Source organism: Clarias gariepinus, chromosome 14 (genome assembly GCF_024256425.1).
Source record: "Clarias gariepinus isolate MV-2021 ecotype Netherlands chromosome 14, CGAR_prim_01v2, whole genome shotgun sequence".
Lineage (NCBI taxonomy): Eukaryota > Metazoa > Chordata > Actinopteri > Siluriformes > Clariidae > Clarias > Clarias gariepinus.
This window is the reverse complement of record NC_071113.1, coordinates 6040548-6058857: the sequence shown is the minus strand read 5'-3', so window position 1 is coordinate 6058857 and position 18310 is coordinate 6040548. Positions and strand designations below refer to the sequence as shown.

Below are 18310 nucleotides of genomic sequence, written 5' to 3'. Positions count from 1 at the left end.
GCCTTGCTTACCTCATCTCATTGATGAGTCTTTGTTGTGCTTTTAGGGTCATTTTGACTAGGAGTCCACCTTTTGGTAGAGTAGCCACAATCCCAAAGTGTCTCACCTAACTGTAGACTGGTGAATTTCTGAAGTCTTTGAAATCACATTGTAACTATTTCCAGCTTGTATGTAAATCAACATTTCTTGATTATGGATCCTTTGAAAATCGCTTTAAAGTAAAGTAAAGTAAAGTAAAGTAGCTACTGTACTACATGGGCCTTCCTCAAACCATTGCTACAAAAGAAGGGACGTACACAATTGTAGCATTTAAATTTTTTTTACTGGAACCAAAAAGCACAAACATTTTCGAGCTTAAAAATGCCTCTTTGTACAAAATGTGGTCCATGATGACATGGTTTAAGAAGGATGAAGTGGAAGATATCAAGAGGCCTCCACAGAGCCCTAACCTTAACCCCACTGAACACATTCGGGATGAACCCAGTGTTCCGAACTCTAGTGAAATCCTTCCCAGTTGAGTGGAGGGTATTATTGTTATCCAAAGAAAAAGCACAATTGGGTACTTGGTACCTGTTCAGCCTTATAGCACACATGATCAGACTGTCTGTATCACTGAAATGAGAATCTTAAGGTTTCTTCCTCATGTCATCTCAGGGAGTTTTTGTGGCGTAGCACTACCATGGTGACCTCACACCTTCAAGGTCGACGGTTCGACGGTTCCCTTCTCAGAGTTTGCATGTTCTTCCCATGCTTGGTGGTTTTCCTCCAGGTACTCCAGTTTCCTCCCACTGTAGGAAAGATACACAGAAGGCTAATATGTATTCCCCTAATTGCCAGGATGAGCAGTACTGAGTTCAATAACTGGATTGGATTAACATGCCTTTTGATACATAAAGCTAAGTAATGTAAATAGTTTATAATAATTATTATAATAATAAATATGTTCTGCCATTCACAAATCTGTTAGAACAACACCTCATTTTGTGACTTATTTATGGATGTGTTCCATTTTAAGTTTGTTTTTTTAATATTATCCCATGCTACTATTGACTACTGCTTGCTTATAAGAATTCTTCAGATATACATAAGATAAATTTAAGAGAGAAAACATGAAGTGTCTTACAGTATTAAGGACTCGTGCTAGTATCTGCTGATAGAAAAAGAGTTTGTAGAAATAGTTAAAAAGGTTAAAGCTAAAAATAATTTGATTAGCTTTAATGTAATCAGTGATATTATTATTATTATTATTATTATTATTATTATTATTTCAGGTTGATGCCCACGTACACGTCTGTTTACAACATGAATGAAAAACTAAATTTTTTAAAACTATAATTTTACAAAAATGTTGTTTGGTGTGACATCATATGGTTTTGGTTTCCACTGGACTGGTGGCAAAATATTAGGAAATTGTACAAAATGTACAAGATTTTGAAACTACTTTCATTTCATCTTATTACAGTCAATAGGAAAGAGAGGATACGGCTTGTTTACACTAAGTTGTACTTCTTTCGTCATCAGCCAAATCCACTTCCTGTTCGGTAATCTGAGAGTGAATCACAAATAAGAAATTAAAAAACAGTAAATCAGATAAGAATAAAGTTTTGTCTTAAAACGACTCCAGCGTGTTTAAATTCACTTATACAAATCAGCGCTTTTGAAAATTTGAACAAAAAATATTCAGTTTAGTTTTTCTAATTAATATCTATTGGTGCAGGTGTTTGTTTACATTGAACAAGTAGCTTATTGGTAGCTTATTTTAAAGTAGATTATTAAATCCGTAGTTAAATAACTGTTCATGACATCGTTTTTTACTTAACATTTTTGATTTTAGGTTAAACTTCAGGCCGATATCTAAGTACCTCGAAAGTTTCATTAAATTCTGCCCAGCGGTTGATTTAAAACACGACCACAGTTTGTCGCATGCGCAGTGCGCTGTAAAAGCTTGTGCTTTATTATCTGGTACAAAACTGCTCATAACTTTACTTTTACTTAACATGTTGATTTAATTTATGGCTCAGGATTAACTTAAACCAAAGACTGAAGGACTGGCAAAGTTGCATTAAATTCCATCCAGCCGGTTTTGCGTGATGCTGTGACAAAATCTGGCTGGACAGACATACAGACATACAGACAGAATTTGTTCTCTGAGAGCGGACAAACACAAACGTAAAGATATCACTGGAAGAGCGAGTTCTGACCGATGTACAGACAAAAACCTCACTGTTATTTATTCACGTAGATTCGGACCACTGCTGAAACAGCTTAATTTTTTTGCATTATTTTTATTCTCATCAAACGATTCAGCGAGCCCTTGCACCCAGTGAACGGGGATACTGTGGTGCTGGTAAGGACCACTCACATCAGGATAGAAAGATTTCATAAGACAAAGGTTATCAGTCTTTGTTTTCGTTTGTAGTGATTTTACAAACCAGACAGTTGAATCTGACGTTTCCTCCTGGAAACATACAGTAGCAGTCGGTACAGCTCTTACAAAATGCTTTCTTAAAACAAGAAGTGTGCTGCGTGAATCTGTGAGTGTGCTTTAAAACTGTAAAACATATTTCTCAGCAATTGTACATTCGAAACCAACATCATAAACACATCAAGCGGTGAGTAGAAGCCATCTCTCAGACATGTCGTGGGCCACCCCACCCACGGAAAGCTCTCTCCGACTCGTTTTTAAATCCTTGGCAATCTGTCAGGAATGAGTTCACACCATAGTAGTAACGTAGGGTGTTACCCAAACACACCATTCTCCACATCTGGAAACATCAACAACATAAACAGCTACACTGGCCATGATGCATTTTTTTCTTAAAAAACCAAAAAAAAAAAAAAAAAACTTTTTTTTTTTTTTTTCATTTTTTAAACCTACAGTTAAAGCTGAGACGAAGTAAGACACGCTGTATTTTTAGTGGTTAAATAAATAGTACTTGAGTTAGTCTCTCCTGTCTTTATCCCTATGTGCCAGTCAGGAACATAAGAACTTTAAAAAGGCAGAGAGAAGTAAATGAATTTCAGCACACTTCTCTCTTACACTCTCACACACAAACACACAATTTGTTTAGAAATATCATGGAAAGAGCAGGACAGATGCAGCCCGGGGAAATGCCTTCAGTACTTCCCACCCAGTTCTCCGGAATTCTGTTAAAATGCCACATTAAGCGCTTCCTCTCCAGCCAGGGCGTAAATCAGAGTGAAAACAGAACACTATCCTCGTCATTTCACACGCAAAAACATGCGGAACAAACACATCTGCTTTCTTTTTTTTCCTGCAGCATGTTTGGATCCTTCCTCATTCTCCGTGTCTGTCCATGACTGCGTGTCTGCGTGTCTGTGTGTGTGTGTGTGTCTTTGACCAGAGACTCCGTCTACATGGGAAATGTGAAGGTGCAGCTGGAGCTTTGCCAAGGAGAAAGAGTAGCATGCTGCTTCCGTGCTCCAGTCAGAAGAGAGCAGAAGGGCATGGTCTCAGTCAGCCACTAAACAGAGGGACACACACACATATACACACTCACACACAGAGACACACATGACTCTATCTCTGTTGACTTGAGCCCAAAACCACAGGGGAACAATTCCGTACGCCGACAGAGGCAGCATTGAAGGACGAAGCAACAGATGTATCTGAAAGACTGGAGGAATTAACCAGCATGCTGGAGAACCGCAAGAACAAAAACTGTGACCGGTTCAATCAAGTGATCCTCTTCTGACCTGATCTTACCCCACTCATGGCGAGGATGAAGAGGGATCGCTTCCTGCTGGCTGCCACCTTCATCATCATCCTGACAGTTGATGTCTACTTTGTTCTTCTTCCCAGACTGAGAGCCTGGCATGACTTGTCCAGGGGTGGCTGCAGCTGCAATGGGGTTAACGGCAGCGCCGGCTTTACCGAGCAGGTTCCTCACAAAAGGACCAGGTTCGTATCTCAGAAAGGATCCAAGCTGAAGAGACTTTTTGCCCATCCGCTGTACAATATTCATCTGCCGGAGCTCACGCAGGATGAGAGATTGCTGGAAGAAGAAGATCTCATGGAATATTACAGGAGGAAAGTGACCCGCTGGGAGAGGTGAGTGCAAAGTTTCAGAGATTTCATCCAGTGTTTACAAAGCGAGATAAGGATTTTGTTTTGCCGCTGTATACTGTATGCTGCATGTTTTTTTCCGCCATACGATATTATAACAATCCATTAGAGACATAATGCAAAATTTATGCAAAGAATATGCATATGTTACTTGGATTCCTGCCACTGTGGTGTTACACGTTATATGTTATAATAGACAATACATCATTCAGTTATGCCTCATTTGACTCCCAAAGCCATAGAATAAAGAGCACAGAGGAATGAAAATGACATGTTACAGTAAAGGTGAGTGCTAATCTAAATAAACACCACGTACGGCCTGGAACCCGATCCCCTAAATCTCTAAATAGTAACTCTCAAGGCAAAGTGCTGTTGAGAAAAAACGTGTGTATTATTAAAGTGTGTATGACAGCTATTTACGTCTTAGCATAAAGGAATCTCCAGGATTAGAAAACGTATGTGGAATCAGTTACAATATCTGATTAATCACAAAAATATTGACAGTATGCACTCAGCACGTTGACTTTTACACAGTGATTGTGGTAGAAATAGGACAAATAAGCCCACAGGAAAGTGTAAATGCTAGAAAGTGTTACGTTAAATTCTATTTAAATGCAGCTAATTTTTTCAACGTTTTAGCGGTTCGGCTCTGACAACCAGCTGAAACCTAATTTAGATTGTTTCGTGTAAACTACAGCCTGTGATTTGTGGATTGAGGTCAGCCTTACTGATTGCAAAAATGCAATCCCTGAAGCACCCTGTTGGGAACTCATGTCCAATCAGAGTATAATTAGCAAATTAGGTCTATTGTGCGGTGAGGAACATCAATAAATCCAATAATCATCGCATAGCCAGGTCTCATGTGGAGTAAGAGCAGGGTTTTAGCTCATTGTGGATGCACACGTGGATCATGAAGGTGTTAAAGAAATCCTGAGGATTTGAACCTGAACATCACGTCCGTGTCACTTACGTCCCTGATGACATGACAAAATGTCACAACGACAAATTTGTAGGTCGGATAACAAATATTTGTGGACTGATGAATCAATACTTTGAGGCAATGGTACAAGATGTACAAGAAAACAGCTCGTTTATTATTATATATGCTTCATGTCAATTAATATCCAAATTTGTGTGAAATAAAAAGTAAACTGTAGTATAGCATCTAGAATGTCCATTTAATATCTGATTCATTAAAATCTTTAATAAAATTCTTCTTGGAAAAAAATTATTTTCATCAGGTAATTATAATAAATACTATCAAGATTCAAGATTTTAAGAGTTTTATTGGTGTAAAGGGGAAACATGCATTTACAATTTACAATACAAAATATAATAAAAATTATCATGTACTGTATGTAAAGTATAATAAAAATATGAGCAATAGAAAAAAAATAGGGGATCTGTATTCTAATTGGAAAAAGCAACCAACAATAAGATTTTTTTTTAATTTGCCTTGGTAAATTGTAAGATAAAATCAGTTCCGGCAGCAATAATAAACTTTTTTTTTTGTTGTGGAATTTTGAAAACTTTTCCACAGACAGCAGAAGTTCTACATCGAGGCCGCAGCAGCGTCGAACGTCTCACTGCCTGAGCAACCTGTAAACTTCGATCCTGATGCTAGCTGGCTGAAATTCCATTTGGGGATTAATAGGTACGCACTGTACTCCAGAGACGACCAAAACATCGATAAGCTACTGCAAGACATGCGGAGAGCCACGATCATCGGAGCAGGTGGGTGTTTGTCCTTTCTTAGAATGTTGATGATTAATAGCCTGTAATAACATGTCTGGAAAATGCTTGGAAATAATGGAAAGTCATTATTCTATTCACTAATCTTATGCAATCTGGTAGAATGTACTGTATATATATATATATAAATATACAGATATAACACAATACAGAAAAAGATACTTATTGATTTTGTTTAGCATTATCTTTTTTTCTATTTGTTTTGGTTTATGCTCATTTTTGTAAACACTTTTTAACATTCCATATTGCTCTCCACCAAAATAATTTTGGAACATTTATTTTCATATTTACTGTATATAAGCAGTTTTTTTTTAGCTTAAGGTGGCATGGTGGCACATGGTTAGCACTGTCGCCAAGCACCTCCATAGTCCAGGTTCGATTCCTGCCTCTGTATACATGGAGTTCATTGTGGGTTTCCTCAAGGTACTCTGGTTTCCTCCCACAGTCCAAAGACATGCAGATTAGGCTAATTTGCGTTCCCAAATTGCCTGTAGTTTGAGTGTGTGTATGTTTGGCCTGCATGATGAATTGGCACCTCGTCCAGGGTGATCCTGACCTCATTTCCCAAATCTCCTGAGATCGGCTCCAGGCATTGTACACAGGATAAAGCCGTATAGACGATGAGTAAGTGAGTGAATGTTTTTAGCTTTCCTGGACTATGGAGGTGCAAACCCAAGCACTGTACCAAAGTACTGAACTCATATTACAATCATTTTTATATGGAACATATTATTTATGTATTAAGATAAAAGGGTAAAAACTTTTGATTCTAAACTTTAGTTTGTTCATGACCAAATACAAAGCCTGGCCAAAAGAAAAGTTTAGTTTGGCATTTGGATTGAAATAAACGAACGATTAAGAGCTTTTGATTGTTTAACTACTGCAGTGATGAAAACGTTCCAGCTGTCAGCAGTTATTTTAACCATAACTGATGCCGTGAGTAGATTCTCATTCCTTAATCAGCCATAACAGGAGGCATATCCAGTGTCTGTGGAAAAGATTAATAAGGTTTCTCAAGAGTCATTATTGACCTGCATCAAGCAAAGAAAACAACTAAGGAGATCAGATTAAAGTTGCTGAAATCAGGCGAAAGAAGTGTACAATGAAGCGATGCACCCATCATGTATAGTGCTCGCTGTACAAGCCTTTGGAGACAGTGTTCTGATCTTGGGTTACTTCAGTTACTCAGGTCTAGACTCATGTATGTGGCAATTAAATGAAGTCAGCTAATAACCTGAATGACCAGGTATCACATAAATGAGTTTTTTCTTCCCTGATGGCTCGACTGACAATGCCATGATTCACTGGGCTCATATTGTGAAAGAATGATTCTGGGACAAAGATGAATCATTTTCACACATGACCTGGCCCCCACAGAGCCCTTAATCCCAATAAAATGTCTTCGGGATGTACTGTAGAAGAGAGGTTCGATTCTCCCATTATCAACAAGTCACATGCACATACATACAGTAAATGTTCTGATGTTGAAGGTTATTAAAACAATGCCACACTGAATACACACTGTAATCAAAGCTAAACGCGATCCAACTAATATTACAGTGTTGTTTGTTTTTTGTCCAGGCACAAATAACACAATACTGTAGATTTCTGTAAGTTTATTTTAAACAAGCCTCCTGGTCTCCTGGGCTCCAGTGCAGCTAATCTCTGTGTATTTGAAAAATTTGTAGGGCTTAAAATGAAAAAGAAAACTGTTTTTGTTCAGGACGATCTGGAGCTTAAACAAACAATGACTCAAAAAAAAAAAAAAACGAGAATGATGAGATTTATGCATTGGCTGCATGAAACCTAACAGTCTGATTGATGTCTCAAAAATCTTAGATTACACTCAAGATGAAAAAGCTTTAAAGGGAACCTGTGATTGCTCACAAGGTAAGTTTTTAAATCTCATTTTTATTTGATGTGAGTCCATTATTAGCTAACCTAAACTTACTGTTTTCCCTAAGAAACTCACATACTTACAACCCACAAACAGTTCATCTCTCAACTAGAAATTACTTTTTTTTAATTTAGTCTAAAAATAAAAAGATATAACCCAGAGCCAAAAAAAAAAAAAGAAGAAATAGCGTAGAGCAAATAGCCGCTGGGTTTCGAAAGAATGAGACTATGGCACTGTGCCCTTTTATAGCAGCTAGTGGCTGGGGTGCAGTAACCTAAAAACTACAAACAATTGCCATCTGTTAAAACCAATTGCTCTAGAGAAAGTATTTATTCACCCCTGGAATCGTAAAGAGTGTAGCGTCAGAAACAAATTAAAATACAGCAGGATAAAATTGAATTATTTTTTTTTTTTATCCCTCCATGGGGTATCCCCCCAAACGTGAAAGAATCCTTGCCCCAAAAACTGTAACATGATTAGCATGAGGAAAAAGTTTTACACATTGCTATTTTTGCCTGGGGCATTCTTTTGGCTTTTTGGGATTTTACATGTTGTCATTGCATTCACATTTGAACTCCTGATTTGCGTCCGTTCCTCCGGTTCTTGGTTTGAAACATGGCTGTGATTGCAACCTGTTGATATATCATGTGATATGATATAATATGACATGATATGGTGTGAAATGTTAAAAATAGTTCGAAAACACAGTACAGTTTCATCTGGAGCCTAGGAATGCAACAACCTCAGACAAAAGCAAAAGAACAGGGCATACCAACCACCAGTTTAAATAAAACCCAGTCCTATGTAATTAAGCTATCACTCCCAGGCCATAAAGAGAATTTTTTTCCCTTGAAAAAATTGTTCTGTTATGCATTATGCCAATGCAGACAGCTACATGCTGAAAAGAAAAATAAGATCTATGTGACGATGACGGGTTCTTTGCAGAGAAAACAAAAACTTTTACTGGATAACATGCTGTAATATACTGTACACTGATCAGCCATAACATTATGACTACCTGGTTCATATTGAGTAGGTCCCCCATTTTGCCACTAAAATATTAATGAAACATGTGCTCTAACACCTTCCTCTGGAAACCTGCTTTAACCTTTTCAGTAATTAGAGCTACAGTAGCTCTTATATTGGATCACCTTGGCCTTGGCCGGCCGTGACCCTGTCGCTGGTTCACCAGGTTTTCCTTCCTTGGATCACTTTTGGTATGTCCTGAGCACTGCAGCCTGGGAACATCCCATAGGAGCTGCAGTTTTGGTGTAGCCATCCCAATTTGGACTGTCTCACAGTACAGCTACAGATACAATATCTCGTGCCAATGGCTCCTGGAAGTGGGTGGGATATACAGTATTAGGAAGCAAGTACATGTTTTGACCATGAAGTTGATGTGTTGGAAGCAAAAAGAATGAGCAAGTGAAAGGATTTGAGTGACTTTGACGAGCGCCAAATTGTGATGGCTAGACGACTTTATCAGAGCAACTCCAAAACTGGTTCAAGGAAGTCAAATCAGTGAACTGGTGACTGGGTTGTGATTACTCCATGAGTGAGAGTGGAGGCTGGTCCATGTACCGCCATTTCAATATAAGAGCTACTGTAACTGTAATTACTGAAAAGGTTAAAGCTGGTCTACATAAAAAGGTGTCACACAGGTCATTACTGTTTTGGTGGTAAAAGTGGGGACGTGCACAATATTAAGTGGGTGGTCATAATGTTATCCCTGATTGATGATTGTTGGATATAATAAAGGTGTGAACGCCTATATAAAACTATACGTCCTTTTAACAGTGGTTAAGCCGAGCGGCCATCATCTGAAACTTGCACTGAAGTTGCAAGACTTTGGGAAAGCTATGTTCAAGCCTATGAGGTGAGCCCAAAAGTATAGAGTATGTATGTGCAAACTGTTATAATGTGTGATTTTGTAAAAAAAGAAAATAAAAATTTTTGGTTTTCAGACAGGAACGCCATGAAGAGACACCCGAGGACTTCTTTTATTTTGTTGACTTCCAGAGACACAATGCGGAAATCGCTTCCTTCCATCTGGACAGGTTCGGCTTCTTTTCTATGGTTGCTTAAAAAAAAAAAAAAATCTTTTAAATAAATTATCAGTTGGAATGAGATGGACTCGATGCATAAATGCAGCAGTATTTATTCATCCTATTTATGTATTTTATCCCATTATATTTATTTAGTTATTTATTTGTTTGTTAAAAAAAGAGACATACAGTAGTGTCATTACAGCTTTGCACCCACTGGCCTTAAGACTCTAAAATAAGTGTTTATTCAACGTCTGAACTATAATGAACGCTTATCTGTCTCGCCGTGTAATCTATACCTCAGATCCTCCTGAAGGTGTGTCGGTCTTAAATACTAAAGCTACATAACTGCTGTGTCACCCACACACACTTAAAATTACCACAGGCGTAGGAACTGCTCCTTAAAGCTGCAAGGAAATGAATGCATCTTCTCACGTGCCCTAGATTCGTAAAAACACAGAAACTATTAACTCAATACCGTAAGCATGTCAAGACAAAGAATTTACAGATCAAAAAAACAAAAGTGATGTAACAAAGTTGCAAAGTGAAGGGAAAATTTACATAAAAAGAAAGTATACATGTTATACATTAATGTGCTTTTAGTATAAAATCTTGGTATAAATATGCCTGTAATGTGTTAATATGCTGTAATATAGTATATATTAATATGAATTAGATTATTTATATGAATATATATATATATATATATAATTATATTCAGATTAATTTTGCTCTATAACACCTTATAATTCCATTTTTTTAATGCAGGAATAAAAAAAATATATCTTGCCTGTTTTATTCCTCTATTTAAATTGTCTTGTATAATCTGTCTGGCTCAGGGTCCTTGATTTCCGGAGAGTTCCACCTGTGGTTGGGAGGCTCATTAATGTCACAGGCGAGGTGTTGTACACAACATACAACGAGGAGCTGCGGAGTGTTTTCTTCACCTCGCCAGGCAAGCTCTTGCATTCACAGCGTAATGATCAATATGCATTTGCTACACAGTTAAAATGATGACATAGGGCTATAACACTTTATCTTTTCGTGGCCAAAGATACCTAATTTGTGACACAAACCTGAGTGACCTATTATGAAGATATTACAATAGTAAGATATTACAGCCGTGTTGATATTCAGTACAACAGCACTCCTTCTCATGTGATATTACCTTTATACAACAACTCTACAAACACCATTTATTATCAGCAGATTTGTTTGTTTATATATATTTTGCTGACAACACATGTCTTTCCATTTAATTAACTGGGGAGAAAGTAGTTTTCGAATCTTTCCGGTACTATGCAGCCAAAAATCCGTGAACAAAACCACATGGACGTTTCAGAGGCAATTCGGAAAGACTTCAAACCAATTAATAAGGAGACAAAGTGTTGTTTAAGGTGATATAACGTAATCAGATGTGTTTTATTGCTAAAAGTGCTTTTAGATTTGAGTACAGTGGAAACTTGGATTACGAGCATAATTTGTTCCGAAAGCGGACTCGTATTCCGAAACACTCGTAAACCAAATCGAATTTTCCCATAAGAAATAATGGCAACTCAAATTATTCATTCTACAGCCCCCAAAAAAGTAAATACATAAAAATAATTTACACAAAATCTAAAGTAAAAAAACAAAACAAATTAACCTGAACTTTACCTTTTAAAAAAGTAAAAATAAATCACGACAGATAAGTGATTCCTTTTTGTATATGTGTGTGTGTGTGTGTGAAGCTTAAGTAAGAGGAGACTCTTACTTTTGGCCCTTCCTGTCTCCCCTTTCTCACCTTACACAGTAAACCTTTCTCCTTTCCTATTTAAATTTCACACAAACACACACACACACACACACACATACGCACGCATTAACGGAAAGCCTGTTTTGTTGGAAAAATTAGCAAGTAACATCGCTAATGACACTCGTGTGAGCGCAAACTAACGGAATCACTACTGTGAAGTAAAACAAACAAATGAACCTGCACTTCACCCTCGAAAAGAATCACGACAGAGCAGTGTTTCTGTGTAGAGCAGAGTGTGTGTGTGTGTGTGTGTTGTGTGTGTGAAGCAGAGAGGGGGTGTGAGTGGGGTATAAAGGCAAGCTTTTACTTTTGCTTTACACGCGCACACACACGTGCTTACAAACGCAAAATAATTGTGTTCTACACACACACACGTAGTAAACAGTACATGTGTGCACGGATGTTGATTATACCAGTAAGAGACGAGCACCAAGACCCAGCAGGAGAGACAATTACCCACAATTCCGCAGCGCAAGAGAGAGAAAAACCGTTGGCTCAGTTGTGATCACGTGACATTCGGCGTCAAAACAAAAAGGGCATGCGTGATACATGATACTATGGTACTCGTAAACCAAGACTTGTCTGTTTTCCAAGTCCAAATTTATTAGAAATCTTTGCTTGTCTTGCGGAACCTTCGCAAACCACGTTACTCGCAATCCAAGGTTTCACTGTATAGGTTTTCTTGGCAGTCGTTCTCTTTTCCAGTACTTTCATCCCTGCTGCCGACCAACAGTTAATAACTGTTTATTAGAACACCCATGATACATATAGTTAACCTCCCAGTGCTGGTATGCTCTATATCACCACTCGAGAAATGCCTTTCATCCAATCAGATTACTCGTTTTGAACTGTTGTATAATAAAGACTTAAAAACTATATGTTCTATTTGAGCTTAATTTAATATTTTCCTCTTTCTTTTTCCATGTCAGCCAACAATACATGCTTCTTTGCCAAGTGTCTGTACGTGTGTAAGACTGAATATGCGGTGTGTGGAAATCCAGATCTTCTGGAAGGATCCATGTCAGCCTATCTGCCCGGATTGAGTGTAGCGCCTCGCATTTCCATCCCCAGCCCCTGGATCCGCTCTTATACCTTCACTGGAAAAGAGGAGTATGCTCAATCCTGACAAATCAGAAATAAATAATTGAGGGAGTGCTAAAATAAGAATCAGTGGACGTTAAATGTGTCGGTTTTATTGGGTTGAGCCCTAAGTAATTAAGCTTAAGTTTTCCTGTGTTAATATCTATTGGAAAAATAAAAAATTATACGTAGAAATCACTCACTCATGCAGTCGTCTATATCGCTTTACCCCGTACGAGGTGGTATCAAAAAGTTTCCAGACTAGTTTTGTACTGTAACACGCCAACAGATGACAGCACAAGGCTGCACGCACAGTCCCAGGGAGCAACGACCTTCATAAGTCAGTGTGCCAAAAGACATTGACCTGTGTATATTAGGAGCTGTGCAACTGGTGAAAGTCTGACCATGTGTGCCACCATGTCATGCAATATAAGTTAAAACAAAAAGCGAACGTGAAATTCTGCGTCAAACTGGGCAAATCTGCCACAGAGATGTTTGACATGATTCTGCATGATACTGCAACGAGGTGTCCGAGATGTTTTAAGGTGAGTGGCACACTCACTTCAAGAGTGGAAGGACATCACTGGAAGACGACAAGAGATCCGAAAGACTTTCAACAAGCTCAAACGCTGAAAATGTCGAAACCATTTGGCAACCTGTGCCTGATGATCGTCTGAGAACAATCCACAACATTGCTGCTGTTGTGGGTGTGTCACATGGAACAGTCCAGGCGATCCTCACGTGTGATTTAAACATGCGGCGTATTGCCGCCAGGAGCAGAAAGAACATCACCCCGAAGACTGCCAAGAACTCCGTCAGCATGCCGTGGATGACCCGTCCTTCATGTCGAGGATCATTACCGGTGATGAAACTTGGGTGCATTGGGTACGACCGTGAGTTGTTCAAAGTCAGTCCCTAAGCCCATTAAAGTCAATCTTCACAGTGGAAGAGCCCATCATCTCCTCGACCGAAAAAGGTGAGACAGGTCCGAAGATCAAAGAACGTACAGCAAAAGCAGCCGGATCTGTGGCGCACAAACCTCAAAACTTTTTGATAGCCCCTCGTATACAGGGTTGTGGGGGCCCTTGAGCCTATCCCAGGAGCATTTGGGCATGGAGCGGTAAAGTAAACATGTATTAATTTGGCAGACTTACAAGGTACTTTAAAGGACTTTGGTCCGATCCTTACACTGTGCAAACACTCTTGGGAAGTTTTTTTTTTTTTTTAATGGGGATAAACCCAAATATTGAAGAAACAAATTAGAAACAGATTATCATTTAAAGATTGGCAGAACCACAGCTCTATGTACATCCATAGGAAGTTCCTTCCACCAGTTTGGTGCCAGAACAGAAAACAGTCCAGATGCATGTCTTCCTCGATCTTCAACTATTGTGTACAATCATACAGTATGTTGCCACAAACTTTAACAACTCTCTTTTATTGTTTTAGTTGGGAAGTAAATCCATCATACTGTGACAACATCAAAAGACTATATCCTTACAGCTCTGGAAACAGACTACTGAATATCATAGACATGGCCATATTTGATTTCCTGATAGGTACTGTACTGTATATGTGAACTTTTTCACTGCTAATCAATCTGGCTTGTCTGACATTTTAAATTCAATACAATAGAATCGAATGTCTAAATTACAAATAATAATTTTTTAAATTGCTTTTTATTTTAGGAAACATGGACCGGCACCACTATGAAATTTTTACCAGGTTTGGCGATGAAGGTTTTCTGCTTCACCTGGACAATGCGAGAGGGTCTGCTTTTAATCACAGCTACTTTAAGTAGTGTTTTTTTTTTTTTTTTAATCCGAATTCTGTCACTTATATTTGATCATGTGTCACAGGTTTGGCAGGCACTCCTATGATGAAATGTCCATTCTGGCACCTCTGACCCAGTGCTGCATGTATGTATTCACCATAAAATATATAATTCACTATAATAAATAAGTAAGTGAAAAAAAGGAGTGAAGAAAAACCTATTGGAAGAGGTATCTATGCTAAACTGTGTCAAAAAATATTTGTGCATGTTATCTTCAGAATACATTAATATGAGAGTGTTCGAGTCAAACTGGGACTTTTCATTACGCAGAATAACAGATCTCATAAAGTTTTCTCAATATGCTGGAGCCATGATCGGACTGCTCGATTTACATCTGACACGCTGGCCTCCCAGGAACTCCTTTAATGGCATAAACATACAGAAATCACTTGGAGTGAGGTCAGGACTGTACACTGGATGTGTCAGTCACTTGTAACATGCAAGTGGTGTTCATGAACGACTGTGTGTACAGTTCCCACAAGCCGGTGACAATTTATTCACCTATTATAAAGGATATATTCAGGCGCTGAATGTTCATCGGAACGACTGCGGTAAGCTCCAGGCCACCTCAGCCAGGATCGTCATTCACGGATGTACTGCATTTAAATTATTTTTTTTTTAAGCAATCAGTTTTATGAATTCATTTATGCAAAACTTCATCACAAGTCCTGGTTTGACTTGAACGTTCTTGTCTGTAGTGGAGACCACTAGTGAAATGTTTCCATTCTGCATTGATTTTTAATTAAATAATGGATTTTTCATTTGCAAATATATTAACAACATTTAGAGGAAATAATTAAGAAGAGCATTGTTTCATGGTCTATACCACAAATTTGCTTATGTTTACACGGAAACTCAGAAATAGAGTCTTAAATATTAAACATTCTTAAAACTTTCTTTGTTTTAAATAGTTATAAAAACTAGAAACCTTCTGTTTGTTTACAATTTTACATAAAAAAGAAAAAAAATCTCCCTGATAGCTCTCAGACTTCTCAAACTCAAACCTCATTGTATATATTCCGTCCCGTTATGTAAATATATTTAACGTATATTTGCATATTGTGCAGGTTAACAAGGACAGCATTGAAAAAAGGCTGCTTATACAGTAGATGTCTCTTTAGACATTTATTATTATAAAATAATAGATATACAATATATAGATTATACGAGCTGTGTAATATCTTTGATTATATCTGTGAAATTTAATAATAATCATCATGATCATCATGGGGCGGTGGTGTAGTGGTTAGCGCTGTCGCCTTGCACCTCCAGGGTCCGGGTTCGATTCCCGTCTCAGTGTGCATGGAGTTTGCATGTTCTCCCCGTGCTTAGTGGGTTTCCTCCGGGTACTCTGGTTTCCTCCCACAGTCCAAAGACATGTAGGTTAGGTTAATCGATGTTCTCAAATTGCCTCTAGTGTGTGAATGAGTCTGTATGCCCTGCGATGGATTGGTACCCTGTTAGGAGTGTATCCCGCCTCATGCCCTAAGTCTCCTGGGATAGGCTCCAGGCCCTCCACCCCCACCCTGAATAAAGGATTAAGCAGTAATGAAGATGAGTGAAAGTGAGTAATCATCATCATCATCATTGTTATTCTGGATCCTGCACAGTGAAGATGATGTCAATTCACTTATTTTCTTGGTGACTAGGAGCTCAGTTAAACATTATATTTATGTTATTTATGCCACAAAATGAACAGTAACTATAATCACCTTCTTGTTCATGTTTTAAACACTTTTAAGGTGTTTCCCCCCCCGATATCTTTCTTATCAAGGCTGCTTAGTGTTAGCACTGTCGCATTGTGCCTCCATGGTTAAGGTTCGATTCCCACCTCGGGGTCTGTGTGCATGTCCTCTCCCTGTGTATGGTGGGTTTCCTCCAGGTACTCAGGTTTCCTTCCACAATCCATAGAGTAATTGATATTTTTTCATGGTGTGTGTGTGTGTGTGTGTGTGCATTGCAATGCATTGGGACTCCAACCAGGGTGTGTACCCCACCTGGTATAGGCTCCAGACCCCCTGCGGTATAGACAATAAATTACTAAATCCTGCTTATCATATTATACCAACAATTATACCTTTAACTATATTTTTTCATGATTAGTAGACAAACCTCCACAATAAAACAGGATGTTTAGGTTTAATCCACTTGTTTTAAAAATATGTGTCCGTTTTCCATGTCTCATATTTTGACCTGACCAGACAAGTTATTCATCCAGAAATAATTAGTGCCAACTAAGCGAAAGCTTTAGCGTTTGGTCTGATTATTAAGGTTGTACTTCTTCTCCTGCAGGATCAAGCGCTCGACGTTGCTCAGGCTGCAGCTGTTGATGCAAACAGAATATCGTCTCAGTGACGTGATGAGAGAGTCTTTGGCTCGAGACCCACTGAGACCTATTTTGACTGAACCCCACCTGCAGGCTCTTGATCGGAGACTGGAGCGTGTGCTCAGATCTGTGAGTAGGTGTGTGAAGAAGCTTGGGGAAGCCAAGGTGGTGGTCACAGATTTCACGGATGCCGTGAGTGGAGCTACAGAAGGGAAACGCAAAACGAGCAGGTGATCGATGCTGATGAGAGAGAATGAATAAGTGGAAAACATAAAGAAAGTTGTCAAAGACTTTGTTTGGGCCTCTAGTAGGTGTACACAGAGAGGCCAGGATGTAGACATGTGTGATAAGGAACAAAGGGATGAAGCCAAGGAATAATAGAAAAACACTGGATCACCAACTCGTGGATGTACCTCATATGCTCTGGCCTGTCCGAGGAAGAACTTTTAATATTTAATTTCCTAACCGTCGATAACCAATAGGGAGAAATGTGCACGTGCACCAGAGCGATTTGTAGATCTGCACATTTCGTACCAAATTGTTGCACGCTGGATGCTTCACTGTCGGGGAAGTTGTTTTCAAAATCGTAAAACTGACAGATGACGCCATGTTCCTGAGAAACGGCTGTGGGATCTGTGGTGTACTCTTCAGGCAAACACATGTTTGTATGGAACGTTCGAACATTCCACTGATTATCTGCCTCCTCTTTTTTTTCTGCAACATTTTAAACAAACACTCATTAGGGACAAAGAAAAAGACAGGACAGAGAGCAAGGAAGAGGTCGATTTCTTCAGAGAAAAGTATATGCCATTAAAATGTTGGAAACAGAATGGATTTGTGGCTTTCGTTTCAGACGTCAAGCAAGCATATAATCCTTGGCTGTCTCTTTGGTTCACAGTTTGCAGGCTTTCAAGTGGAATCTCAAACCTGCCAGAAAAAAAAGAAAAGAAAAAAAAAATCATCCGAACTATTTACAGACAACCCTTCCTTTGCCAAAACTTTGTTCCAACTTGTGGTATGCAGTTTATTGCAACACAAATGTCAAAGGTAGAAGGCAGAAAGTAGTCTTTGGAACAGACTGCAGCATGTTCCCAGTGACAACTAAAGTGCCTTTAAAATATATACATATGTGAAACAGATTTTCTCAAAGAGCAAAAAAAAAAAAAAAAGTATCTGAGCTTGTTCATGAAGATTAAACAAAAAACTATTTGGACTAAAAAGTTAAATCAATTAAAATCTGTCGAAAAGTGTGTAATCTGGATTTTTTTTTTTTTTTTTTTTAAAGAAAAAGAATTTAAATAAAACACTACTTCTTCATTCATTGTAAGATACAGAAAATGCAGTTAGCTAAGATTGTCCAATTCTCATATCCTTTGAAAAGCTTGTATGGTAACTTTTTTTTTTATTTTTGTTTTTTTTACACATTATCAACGCTCTTCTTCATTCCACGCATTAATCAAAGCACTTCGTATAAAGCAGGTTTCTACACAGACC

The 18310-nt window shown here is 38.4% G+C and overlaps 1 protein-coding gene across 1 annotated transcript; it reads left to right on the top strand.

Moving 5' to 3' along the window:
• The first annotated feature begins 2530 nt into the window (after positions 1-2530).
• Positions 2531-18066, top strand: fam20a (FAM20A golgi associated secretory pathway pseudokinase). Its single transcript, XM_053511128.1, has 11 exons — positions 2531-4072; positions 5628-5821; positions 7679-7729; positions 9534-9612; positions 9701-9793; positions 10621-10736; positions 12506-12686; positions 14106-14215; positions 14345-14426; positions 14516-14575; positions 16783-18066. The coding sequence occupies exons 1-11, from the start codon at positions 3735-3737 to the stop codon at positions 17048-17050; spliced, it is 1572 nt and encodes a 523-aa protein (XP_053367103.1). The 5' UTR covers positions 2531-3734; the 3' UTR covers positions 17051-18066.
• Positions 18067-18310: the final 244 nt, after the last annotated feature.

Excerpts from the sequence above, each read along its gene's own strand:
- fam20a (XM_053511128.1), top strand. The coding sequence starts at position 3,735 with ATGGCGAGGATGAAGAGGGATCGCTTCCTGCTGGCTGCCACCTTCATC. Across the intron at positions 10,737-12,505 it reads TGTTTTCTTCACCTCGCCAG|CCAACAATACATGCTTCTTT; the intron begins GCAAGCTCTTGC and ends TTTCCATGTCAG. Across the intron at positions 14,576-16,782 it reads CCTCTGACCCAGTGCTGCAT|GATCAAGCGCTCGACGTTGC; the intron begins GTATGTATTCAC and ends CTTCTCCTGCAG.